This window comes from Corvus moneduloides, chromosome 3, assembly GCF_009650955.1.
Source record: "Corvus moneduloides isolate bCorMon1 chromosome 3, bCorMon1.pri, whole genome shotgun sequence".
Taxonomy (NCBI): Eukaryota; Metazoa; Chordata; class Aves; order Passeriformes; family Corvidae; genus Corvus; species Corvus moneduloides.
In genome coordinates this window covers 49645421-49658847 of record NC_045478.1, presented here as the reverse complement: position 1 = coordinate 49658847, position 13427 = coordinate 49645421, and the positions used below count along the sequence as shown (strand labels likewise).

Below are 13427 nucleotides of genomic sequence, written 5' to 3'. Positions count from 1 at the left end.
TGTTGTGTGCCTCGTGCCTTCAGAAAAAAAAGAAAAAACAAGAAAAAACAAAGAAAACACAAAAATACAAGCCACAACCAGCCATTAGAAACAATTAGTGGCATGTCAGTAATGCAGCTGAAAGAAATTATCAACTCCCTCTCGCTCAGATTCATGCTCTGGGAGAGAGGTATCTATGCAAATCCCACCACAGGCAGACGATAGTAAGTAGTTGCCAACAGGCTGAAGCTGTTTTTCAGGGAGCTAGATATTCCTCTCGTGTTGTTTCCCATTCTGCTTTCAGCAGGACTTCACAGCAAAGGGAATTTTGTCCCTACTGTATTTGTTTGCTGTTGCTATAGGATTACTCACACAACCTTAAGGTGGAATGAGCTGTGTTTTGCTCATCTGCTCAGGGCTCAAACTGGCAAAGGAACAAAATCACCCTGGACAAATTCCCACATATTCCTTCTTGGCTTTTGCAGTGAGCTGCAGACATGTGAGAAGGGCCATGGGGTGAAGAACAGCTATTGTTGAAAAGCTTCAGCTTTGCCTGGATTACAGAGAAAATCCTTCAGAAACAGCGGAAGAACCTGGTTTTGCTCACATGTAGAAAGGCTTAGGAGTGAGCAAGCTCTCAGAGGAAGCAGACTATTTCTTCCAGTTTCAGTAGCAGCTGTGATGCCTGAAAAAGTAGAAATACAACAATCAGGAGGTGTTTTTTTCCTTAGCAAACTGGTTTTTTAACCTGTTGGGCACAAAGCAGCCACTTTGGTGTAAGAAGCTGTTCTCTGAGCCACAGCCTGGGCTGCACATGCCTGAGGCACTAGTGCATGAGCCTCAAGCTCTGCCAAGCAAGGTCGGTCAGGCAAGGTCTGGTCTGTGCTCCCTACAGCTCGATTTGACACAGTGTGACTGGGTCTGCATTCACCCAGACCGTGCCTCATCCTGCAGCCCAACAAGCTCTGCAGCAGTGCTCCCTGAGAGCTGGGAGCTGGCTGGTCCACCAGGCCACTGAGCACGGCTCAGTGCAGTGGGACCTGCAGGGACTTGGGCTACAGCCTCTGCCAGTGCTATGGGAGATGGAAGCAGAGGCCCTGTTTCAACACACTCCTTACCTAGGGACATTATGTCTCTGCTATTCCAGACCACTAGAGAGAAGGAAATCCCAAACCCAAAACTCAGCAGCATAGGATTGGGAAGGGAGAAAAAAAGTTGCAAGGAGCCTGAATGCAAACGCCTCAACATTAGCAGCAATACATGGCTTGGACTTGATGAGCCTCAGGGGACCCTTCCATCTCAGGATATTCTATGTTCTATGACGTTGTCCCCCCTTTGAAAATATCTCAGTAAAAATCCACTTCACTTCTTTGGTTTTCCATCAGAAAAGTCCTGAAGGTAATAATTAAAGGAACATTCCATCCCGATTTGCCTCATACCACTATTTAAATAACATGCAGAAATTGCCTGTTCAGCTTCTTGCATGAGAGAGACCTGACCACAGAAACAGTCTTCAGCTGGGGCTGGAACAGGCAAAAAATAATTGAGCAACATTAAGCTTTACTAAAGCTTAACTAAATTCAAAGAAAAAATGCTCTTTATTAGTTGGGGGTTTTTTTCAATTTTCCTGCATTAATCCTACTACATATAAAGAGTAAGGCAAAATAATAACTCTACCAGAAGCAGAGAAGCATTAAATGGCTTTAAAAAAGAACGTCCAAAGGATGTTGTTTTGTACTCTGTCTTACTTCGGAAATAGAATACCAAATCTGTGAACAGACAGACTCATCAGATAGATATTTTTTCCAGGAATTCAGCAGTGTCTCTGGATTTTCTTAGCAGACTATCTCCCTATCTTCTATCCTGGGAACTTGTGGAGTAACTTTTGGACATTACACATAAAGTATAATGTCATCTCTTTGGAATAAAAAAAAAAGGAGGATGGAGGTTGTTTCACAGTCCAGCAGATGTTGTTTCTTTTCAAACCCAAGGGAATTATAAAGCCTTTTTTTCCCCCTAGAAGTTCACAAAAAGTATAAAACATGAGGAAGATTTTAGTCTTACTTTATAACTTAAATCCACAATGCGGTTTTTGCAACTACGTGAAGGAATTACACTTTGTGAAAGAAGAGGAAGCCTGCCAAACTATTATGACTTTCTCAACATGTTCTTGTAAAAGTCACACAGAAGTTAATTTGTAAATTCTGTGAGAAGAATCTCATTTTATGTTCTCTCTGGTTATATGAAATGTTTTGAAACAGCAAATATCCAGACAGCTTTTTTTGTCTCTGGTTGTCCAACCAATTGAGAAATGCTGGCAGGAACTGAAATTATGCGGGAATTCTCGTCACCTTTCAATGTTGTTTGTTCCTGGAACAAGCATGGATCCTGCACTTTCCCATTGCTCTGAGTCTTTTGGCCTGTGTGAAATGGATGCAACCCAGCCACAGCTGTCCAGCACCGTACAACTCAGGAGCTGTGTTTTAGCAACCAAGGGCCTGCAGCTGGAAACTGCTGCCACTCTCTACTCTGGTTGCATTCTAGTGCTGGCAGAAATTTATTCACACATGTTGCAAACTAACTAGAAACATCTTAGACCATATCTCTTTCTTCCTGCCAATATATTTAAGCCATGTCCATCACTGTGTTTGAAATGCATATAAAATTTGCAATTTCCACATCTGGCCACTGCTGTTCCTTGGGTCTCATATTTAGTAAAACATTTGTTAAATCCTGAAAACATAAGAAAACAAAGGAATCCATGATTTAGAATCATGGCAGTAGAAATTACAGCCCAAGCCATTACTGCAGTCAGCATACTTGGCATGTTGGTCTCAGAAGAGGCCACAGACTCTTTCCAGCTTACTTGGAAAAGATGGTAGAGCTGCCTCAGTTACTGTGAATGAGGACAGCATTACTGAGGTCAGTTTTCACAACTAAGAACTTCAAGATTGGAATTGAGGAAAACTATAGGACTTGCATAGGAAACTGCTGCATCCATTCCAGAATCTCAGTTCCTGAAGTGCTCATTGCAGTGTCCTTCACAAACAATATTTTACCCCTTGGGACAATAGACAGGAAGGAATTAGGTTCACGTGACACACATATTTATCTTAAGCTCCTTAGCTAAAGTGTGTGTATCAAAACCTGCAGATGTGTCTGATCTGCACTGCAAGACAAGAACTTTCATACATATACATCTGTATTTATATGGCTCCATAGTGCTATACACTAATTAGTGCTTCCTAAACTAAAGACTAAAGGAGGGGTATAATGTAAATTACACAAATAGCTTAACACCTATTCAGCTATGAATAACCAAGAGCCAGAGTTCACATTGACAACAAATGTCCATACTGTAACAAAGAAACATTCCCAAGTGTTTGTCATTGCCCGGTATTCTAACTATTCATCCTAATAAAATTCCAGCTTTGCAGTCTCCTGTTACAGAAAAAGTGGAAGTGTGCATTGTGTCTGCAAGGAAAACTATGCAGGACCCAACTGTGAAAGGTAAGAAACTCATAGGATGACTTGTTGGTCAGCAATACAGAAGTCCAGAATTTTTTCAGAGAATCTTCCCATATTGGGCAGAAATCTTATGCATTGTTTTCATCAGGTAGAATCATGTCTGTTGAATGATCTCATTCAGTTCCTACTGAAAAGCACTAAAATTTGCTGTGCACGTCAGCATATGACAGACATTTACATATGATGTATTTTGATCTAGTTCTTGCACTTTGTCTACCTTCATGTGGCAATCTTCCTAAAAGGAATGCAATTTAATACTATAAAATGCAAATCAGAAACAACAGCTGAAGTGAAAAATATCCACCATGTCAATGCCTCTTGCAATTCACCCCTCTAAAATATGTAGCAGGTTTCTACCAAATAACTTTTACAAAAGCAAAGGAGAAAATCCACTATCAAGTCAAATTCTTAAAGCGGATGCAGCTTTTTTTTAGTTACATTTTAAATACACTTCACAGGCATAATTCAATAAAGTCAGGCAAACAACCATAGGCCAGTGTTGCTTTTCAACTTTCCCTTATGTCCATAAAGAATTTCCAGTAAATATTCTCTGAATAACAAAGGATACAAATAAATGGAACTATACAGCAGAAATATAACTTCATGTGCTGTAAGATGCTGTCTTACTTGTTATGAACACATATGGATTATGTTTCAATGAATGTCAGGGACCTGATTATAATTCAGAAATTGTTCTTGAACAGCCAATAAATTAAAAACCTCTCACACAAAGACTGAGGGATATGGGATGGCTCAGACGACGGCTTCCTGAACATCTCCTTTTGTTTTCCCTTAAAGCCCCTGAAGTGTTTAAGTCTTAAGTCAACTGTCATTAATGGGCAAGCCTTGAATTCAAATGATACTTAATGTAACAGTCAGAGAAGGGAAAAAAAGGATGCTTAAGATGCAAAGAGAAATCAATATGAAAAGGTAAGATGAACAATGAGTAAAGGCTTTTCCCCTTACAGATGATGCAAAAACATCAATTACCTCCACATCACTAAAATGATGACAGCAACAGTGAAAGCAGATGGCACAAAAATAAAAACCCACCCTTGTTTACAGGCCCACGACTGTATTCTTTTGTTCTTTCAAAATGTCAGGTTTATACACAAAGGATAATGCAGACAATTAAAAGGTCGTTGAGGTTTCTTAATGGTTATTAAAATGTCAACCCAGACTACAAGCAACACAAATCCCAAGAAATGGGTAGCAGCAGTATAGAAACAGCAGAAGATAGCATCGGCTTTGTTTTCTAATGGCCACTACCCAGCCTGACACAGTGCATCTGTCTCAAGGAAGGCAAAGCTGTGCAGAAAAAGCTACAGAAAGAAATCAGCCTGTCCTCATCACCACAGTAAAACTTCGGCTAATTGCTGGGGTAAGCTGCAAGCAGTGACAAACAGGACTTGCCTTCTGGTAGGCTCCTGGTCCTACTCCCATTTGTATCAGAAAAGTCAAAAAGTGTTTCAAAGCTGGATGATGAATTGCTTGTCCCTGCCCACTTGCCAAAGAGCGAGTCTCTACTTGGCTCACTGTGCTATTGGGCACTATCACCACTCCCTTCTCCCACTGCAGCTGTTGTGCCATCAGCTTGCTGGCACGGGATCCTGAGAGAGAAGGGTCATTGCCCCAGGCCCTTCCCGAAGCCCAAAGAACAACTCGTGTCCCCAGGGACAGGAAGAGGAAGGCTGCATCCTGCTCCCTGCTCTCCCTTCCAGCACTCCACAGCACTCGGTGACAGGCACTGCAGTGCAGTGTGCTGCAGGACACTGCTCCTCAGGCAGCATGTAGGATCTCCAGAGCAGCTCACCAGGAGGCAATCTGCTCCATTTCCCCTGGCATTTGTGTAGGAGGCTTTCTTGCGCTGCTCTGGAGGCTTGGCACAAACCGATCCACTTCGTGTTTGCCAGCAAAAGGTGGCGTGAAATCACAGAGGCCCTTGCAAGGAACTGAGAAAACCAGCTTCCCAAAGTGAAATATAGGAATTAATCGTTTTTCTCCTGGACTTCAGGAGTAAAGCATCAGGGTGGTAACTGATGAAATCCAGGTTTTGTTAATGCATAACTGTTAAAAAAGATAACCGAACAAATGACACTTTAGTGTCCAAAGCAAATAGATGGAAAAAGTTCTTTTGGCATTGCCAGAGAAGAGGAAGTTAAGAGGAATTTCTTACTCACTGATAGTTACAGGAAGCCACTAGGGCTGCAAAATGAAATAAAGATAACTTTGCAGTTTTATTATGGGAGAGGAAATATTCCTTTTTAGCCAAAAAGGGTCATTTATTGATACAATATAGGAAAAGACATTTACTGCAGACCTCTTAACTTTTTCAGGCCATAAAGTGCAGAGATGGAGCAGTATATTTCCAGCCAGTGGCCTCTGCTCTTCTCACATTCTATCCAGTATTCAAAACAAGTTAAGTGCCTCAGCACTATGAGATACACTGAGAGGCAAAGGGAAGGGGAAAGTGAAGGTAACACATTTATTTTCAGCTCCAAAAGTTTCTTTTTGCTTTAAACAGCTGCTCCAGATGAGAAGTTATGGCTAATAAAAGTGAGTCATGGAGTCATTGAATAGTTTGGGTTGGGAGGGACCTTAAAGATTATCTGGTTCCAAGCCCCTGCCATGGCAGGGACACCTTCCACTAGACCAGGTTGCTCAGAGCTCCACCCAGCCTGGCCTTGAACACTTTCAGGGATGAGGCATCCACGGCTTCTCTGGGCAACCTGTTCTCATGCCTCAGATGGCCATAAAAAGCAGCACTTACAAAATACCTGTGGGGGTGCGAGGAAATGTCCTCTACATTCCTGGCAAGTGAACTGAACAGTATATTTCAGAAAAGAAGGGAAAGAAGTGGCCTTGTCCTGATGAGACAGGACAGACATTGCAGGCCTGGTGGGGGTAGCACACTGTTGTTGGTAGATGTGGGCAACAGTGAGCAAAAGGCTGGTCTGACCCCAGCCCTACTCAGTGGCCTCTGTGAACTTGGTGGCCACATTAGATGATCATTTAGAAAATACTTCACTACAGAAAAACAATAAACTGAAATCTTAGAAAACCACAGCAAGACTTCTGGCATGACTGAAAAGTAGCTTTACCCATCACTGCCTGCTCTAACTCCCATGGGAATGGGGAATGATTCCACCAAATCATAATCATAAATGACATAAATGCATTCAGTGTTGCATTCACAGATCTTCAAGGGGTGCACAGAACTCCCGGTCACACTTTAATTCTTTACATCTGGGTCACTCAAATGATAAAATCTGCACCAAAGACTCTGGCAGTGCTGCAAAGAGACAAAAAGAGTGTTTGTCATTGACAAAAGCAGTATTTGAGGCAGCCAAGTGGTTTATATTAAGATGCTTAAAATTTTATGTGTTTCTACTGTGAGGATTCAGGACTGGAACATGAACAAAGCACTGTTGAGGAAATTACTCTCTGTATGAAAAAAATATATAAAACAGAAAATGTAGGAACAGATCAAAACTCAAAGCTTTTATCAGATCCCCTACATTTTCATGGCTCAGACATGGCAGAACCTGGATTTGTCTGTGTTCAGATTGTAGAAGACAACAGACCATGGTTTATGTATCCAGATAGAATCTGGAAAAATTAATCTGAACTGCCTGAACGCTCACCCTCCCTGCTTACCAACAACAGACGTAAAAAACAGCATCTTAAACAGGACTTTGGATGGGAGACAAGGACAACATGGTGATAAACCAGAATGAACTATAATAAATACTCCTTACCTAAATCATCGCAGCAACTATTCAATCCTCCAATTCCTTCAGCCAGCAATTGTTACACCAGCTAGTTATTCCCCTGCTGGCAGGAATTCTTCATTTCCAGTTTTGGGGTATGAGTCCCCTGATCTCTGTGCTCCAGGCTTCTGCTTCATGGGCCCTCCTGCCACCACACAGTGACGCCGTGAACAGTGTGGGTTGCCCCTGTCCTACCAGGTGATCCCTCCAGTCCATCAGACACTGCTCCTTGCTGCTCCAGATGCCAACTCCTCCAGAAAATCCCTCGCTCAAGGATTCACCCTCATTAGCGCTCCATGCCCACCCCAGTACCAAATCTCCTTGTCTTAATGGTTGTTTTGCAAAAGCTCCCCTTGCTTGTAGGATTAAGCACATTCCCTGATATCAGCAGAAACATCTTTAACTGCGACACTTTCTTTCCAAATAACCAAATCTATTACTACCTCTTAGCTTAGGGCCACTGATCAGCCAGGAATGTTACACATCACCAGTGTGTCTGTACTCTGAAAAACCACTATAGTATCAACATCTCTCTCAATGTAAGATGTAGAAAGTTCTCAGCTGAAATGCTTCCCAGAAATGACAAGACACGATAAGAAATTTGGACCCATTTCAGGCCTTCGTTGTGGTGCTTGGTACCCACCTCCCTCTCTCCTGATGCAAACCAAGAGAGGAATCCTCCCTTCCAGGTGACCACTCTCAGCCTTTTACCCTCATCCAACAGGCTAACATCAAACAGATCTGAAAAACAGAGTCTGGTTCAGGCCCTATTCTATTCGCAAAAACCAGAAACCACCCCAATACCTCACCACAGAAGTATTTCTATAAACCTTTCCTGGTCAGTACTTTTTATGTACATTTATAATAGAAATAAGGCCTGGACTTCCTCTGAGTTTCAGGATCCTGAAATGCAGTCTCTTACCCCAGTTTCCTATATAACACAATATAGTTGGTGAGATACAGAGCTGAAAGAGACCAAAATAAACACTGTAGAGCTGCCTTGCTGCCAAAGTAATTCTGTCACAGATTTTAAAACAATAGGGAGCAAATTATTTCACTGCTAAAGACACGCACAAAAAATAAATTAATGCAGACTGGTGTGCTTGAGATAGCAGGGGTGTTCAAGAAGGGAAAAATATATAACGGTACAGATTGAGATTAGAGCACAAAATAGCCTCAGTAGGAGTAAAGCTCCCAATTAGCCTTCTGTCCATTAGAAGCTGCAGACAGTGATCAATTCCTGGTAACATAAATAAGGTCAGAGAAAAAAAGGTGTTGCAGATTGGAATGTCATTGCTCGTCATTGCCTGTGTTGCTCTTCCTTTCAGGTGCGCCCCTGGTTACTATGGGAACCCTTTGCTAATTGGAAGCACTTGTAAAAAATGTGACTGCAATGGCAACTCAGACCCAAATCTGATTTTTGAAGACTGTGATGAAGTGACCGGCCAGTGCCGCAACTGCCTGCACCACACCAGCGGCTTCAAGTGCGAACGATGTGCTCCGGGCTACTATGGGGACGCCAGATTAGCTAAAAACTGCACAGGTATTCTCTACAGCTTTGTAAAGCAGAGCTGAGCAACAGGCAGCACAGCGTGGTCTGTGGATGATCTCACAGAAATTAGAGATGCCTGAACCAGTTGTCAGACACCTGTGGCTCTGGGAGGCGGGTGATGGGATAATTTGGATGACTGTTCAGTTGAATCATCCCAGGCACCAGGGAAATATCTCTTTCCATGTCCCATGAGCAAGTCTCAGACCCCAGAGTCCAACATCTCCAGTACCTGGGCAGGTTTAATGTAAGCACTGTTGTGTTCTCCTGAATCTTGTTTTAAATAAGGGTCCCTAAGAGTTCTTTGGGCAGAGTCTTCACCTTTGTGGTTGTCCACACTGTGACCATTCAAACTGATGGTGCTTAGAGACTTGAAAGTATGTTTTATGGGAACAGGATCATGTCCTAACCCAATATCCACTCACTTTCTGCTAGTTTCCACACTGGTAATATATTCTGCATTTCCTAAAATTCCTGTGTAATGCTGGTTACTGTATTTTCACACAAGAGATGACTGTACTTTTAGGGTCTGGTAAAGTGCTACCCAGAGCGCCTTAGCAAAACATACCTGCACAGAGGGGTCACAAAGCTTTATCTCCTCTAATATAATTATTCTCCTAATTTACATGTAGTTTGATCCAAACAGGGCTTTGACCTCGTACCTTTCTTCCTTGCTTTGGCTCTGGGAGACAAGTTTACATCCTCTTTGAAAGCATTTAGGAACAGCCACTGCTAAAAGCAAAATGCAGGTGCTCCAAGCAAGGTCCTGGGGCTCCCTCACAGCCTCTTTGGCAGGGGTCCCTCAAGGACCAGAACACAAAGGAGGGAGACAGATCATTCCTACCTCAGCCTGACTCAAAGGTAAGACAGTCAAAGCATACACTCAACTTGGACCTCAGAAGTGCTCCAGGACCTACAGGTACAGAGCTACAGGCCTCAGGGACTTAGCAATGTCTTGATCCTTCTTGCAACTCTCAGTACACTTGGACTTTGCTTTTTACTACCTTATTATAAAGTGTTTTGGGGCTCACAGAATGGAGGCTGTGAGGATGTTCTGTTATCAAGTGCCCTTTGTGCTGCTATTTTCATTTGTAGGGGGCCACATATGATGCCACTACTGGTCCTTTCTGGTTTTATGTTCTGGTGACAGCTAGAATTTGAGTATCCGTCTCCAGGGTGTAACTCACATTGCTAAATCACGTGCTTGAATTCTATTTATGCTGAACAGGAAGAGATGGTGCTCATGCACAGTGATCCCAAAAGCCAAAGCCAAAACCAGCTAAAAAGACATCAGCTGCGGCGAATGGCGTGCCCCAAAACTCACCTCCTGCCTGGATTTAGGTAGCCAAGACATGCATGAAATTCAGCATGTCTGTGATTTTGAGGTTGCAAAAGGGAAACCTTGTTTATGAGCTTCATTGCCTAATTCACTTCACCTGAGATGACTTAACTGCAGTTTTCCAGGAAGGAATGATAGGACCCAGTCTGTGGCTCCTGAATTCCATGAGGCAGGAGAAACACACCCAGCACTTGAACTTTGCAAACCACAGCAATCGAGCCCTGGCCATGGCCAAAAGCTTCAAGCACCTAAGAGTAACTTTGCCAGAAGTCTGAGAGTTACAGGGCATTCCAAGTGTCTGAGCAGGTTACGCAATAAGCAATTTTGGAAGGCATCTCTGAGCATATAGTTTCGAAACTCAAATCAAACTTTCATCGCCTCAGTACAGTTTTTTGTTGGCACCCTTAAGGAGGTACACAGGTCTTCTCTCTACAGGCTGTTTATGCAGATTTCAAATCAGCGTGGTAATTCTCTTCGTTAGCAGATTTCCTTGCAGTGTTTGATCTTTGCTAAAAATAGAAAGTGCTTGGGCACTTGAATATGTTGTGAGAGGTACAGCTTTTCTCTTTTCAGAAGTGAATTTAATCTTGGAGTTCACTCTAGCAAATCCTGATTTTGCAGTATTATGTTTCAGAGAATTACACACTTCTCATTTCATCTTCATTTCTGCTGAGCACCACAATGTGCTGTGCTTGACAGTACTGTGTCGATTGCAGTACATCAATACATCCATGATATTCAAAGTATTTGTGTAGCTCACAGGGAAAGCTTATACTTTGTTTGGCTCTGTGGAACAATTAGAAATGATTCTGAAATAAGACATATATCTTCTTTAAACTGAAAATACAGAAACAAAACTAGTGTAAGAATCAAGACAGTCTGCATACATGGTTTCCACAGAGTGCCTCAAAGGGTATATAAAACAAAAAAAGGCAAGAAAACTAAATGAACAAACAGCTCTATCAATCTAAAATAATCTTTTTTTCTTTTGAACGGAAGACAAAACCTGGGTAGCTGTGAATGGTAGTCTTCAGCTGCTTTTTTTTTTTTTTCCTAACCACATATCCTTTAGCCACACACCAAAGCTCTCCACAAATGTCCCTCAGAAATAAAGGTAAATTTAGAAGCTTTCCCCACCAGCAAACCATGGCAACATTGAAAGTCTTAATTCCTTACTAAAAATGTGTTACCTCTTAAACCAGTAGTTGAAAAATGGCCCAGACTGCTTTTGAAATTAATTTGCTGTAAGATTTTGTGGAACAAACTCACGGGTGTTCATTTAAATGAGAATACACACTTTTATTTTCTTGGACACCGATCTCATCAAAATTTTAAGCTTTTAACTTTAGTCTTGCTACCTGGGGATAGCCTAGTCCCCACGATACAGGTAAAAAGAAATCTCTATTTTCAACTGCTACTTTTCTTTCACTTCTTAAAAAAAAAAGAAATAACAAATTAAAAATAATCATAGATCCAAAAACTGGAAGGCACAGATTGTGATAAGGCCAAAACACCAACTGCATCAGAAAATTCATAACCAATTTCTGTCTTACATTAGTACATAAACAGATTAGTTCTGCTAACACTGGTCCACTTACACAAAATTATTCTGACATTAGTGCATGATGTTGTGTTTGAAGTTGTATTACAAATTTTCACTTGACAAATCCTTAAATGTGCAATGGGAAATGTAAATACAAGGACAATTCATAGATAACAATGAACAGGCTGCAATAAAAAGGCAGTAAAATATTTTGTTATATGAGGTTCTGCTGAAACCATGAATCACAAGAGCAAAATAAATTTCAGATTGCTGCTGTTCTTATGTTCTGCTTGAGCTTTTGTTATTGTATTGAAGTGTTCCAAGAATATTTTAATCTTTAAAATGATATCTTTTAAAAAGCCAATTAAACCTTGAAAGAGGTTTAGAGATGCTAGATTAAAAACTGGACTTTTTAAAAAGCCACTTGTGCTGGCAATAAAAATGTTGCTTTCTTAAGTTTGAAAAAATGTAAAACGTCATTTATTCTTCATTGTAAGTGGTAGGAGATATTTACTTTTTGATATGTTCAGGCTGACGATGCAACTGGAATCCACTATCAATCCCTGATAGCTGCAAAGCCTTTTTAGTGACAGGCTGACACAGTGCTGATAAACTCCACAGAGCTGTGGAGAGATTTGTAGCTAATAATTAACCTTAGTTGTCCCACTTTTCTTAATACATGAATGAATGTATGTAATGAATGAAATGTCACCCTCTCTAGACACTGATGCACAATAGCCCTTCTGGGCAACTCTGGCCTCCCTGACTCTACTTGTAACCAGGCTTTGAACAAGTAATTTCAGCAGAGGTATTCTCATTTTTTTTTCCACTTCATATTTCATTCATTCAAATTTGACCAGGGTAAAAAACACCTTTTTCTGTGTATTGAAGGGAAAATCAGTCCAAGAAGTTCTTGATACTGGTTTGAATATCCACGCACAATCCTAAGTACAATAATTTCACTAGTCTTGGGAGGGGAAGTTGTACATTTTTAATATTCTTCTTTCAAATGCCTTTTCCTTTTCCCCCAGCATGTAGCTGTGGAGGGAGAATGTGTGACAGCCAAACTGGAGAATGCCTCGCAGACAGTCCTGAAGTTTCTACTGACACAGACTGCCCAACCATCAGTAAGAACTTTATCATGAAAACACCAAAAGTTAATATTGCTCTTAAATTTAGAAGCTTACAAATACTAACTTAAGAGCTTGGTACTCCAGTGGGCTCAGGAGTTTGACTGTGGTCCCACAGGGCACTTAAGTGTGTGAATGTACACAATGTCCTGCTGACTGAGTACTTAAGCATGTTCTCACACACTTGTCCGAGTACAGGCATATTTCCAACTCTGTGACATGGACTGCACGTTCCAGTACAAGCTGCAGAGCAGTAGGGAAGTCTCACCAAAGCCACTCCATAGACTTTGAGACACACTGCCTGAAAAACAATATTCTGGCCCTAAAATCTGCCCTCACAACTTTACCTGTGACATCTTGCATATAATTTATGGTTCTCTAGTTGTGGTTTAACCCCAGCCACCAACCATGTACCACGCAGCTGCTCGCTCACTCCAGCAGGAACAGGGAGAGAATCAGAAGGGTTAAAGCCAGAAAACTTGTGCGCACACAAGCCACACACACTTTTGCAAACAGAGCAAAACTGAATTAATTCACTGCTTCCCAAGGGCAGGCAGGTGTTCAGCAATCTCCAGCAGAGCAGCACCCC

At 41.7% G+C, this 13427-nt stretch overlaps 1 protein-coding gene across 2 annotated transcripts in view; it reads left to right on the top strand.

Moving 5' to 3' along the window:
- LAMA4 (laminin subunit alpha 4) overlaps nt 1-13427 on the top strand; it is a 100753-nt gene that overhangs the window by 33519 nt on the left and 53807 nt on the right. For both annotated transcript variants that reach the window (XM_032101511.1, XM_032101510.1), the window contains exons 4-6: nt 3409-3489; nt 8606-8820; nt 12740-12835. In XM_032101511.1, the coding sequence (XP_031957402.1) occupies nt 3409-3489; nt 8606-8820; nt 12740-12835 (392 nt within the window). The remainder of the gene's footprint in view (nt 1-3408; nt 3490-8605; nt 8821-12739; nt 12836-13427) is intronic.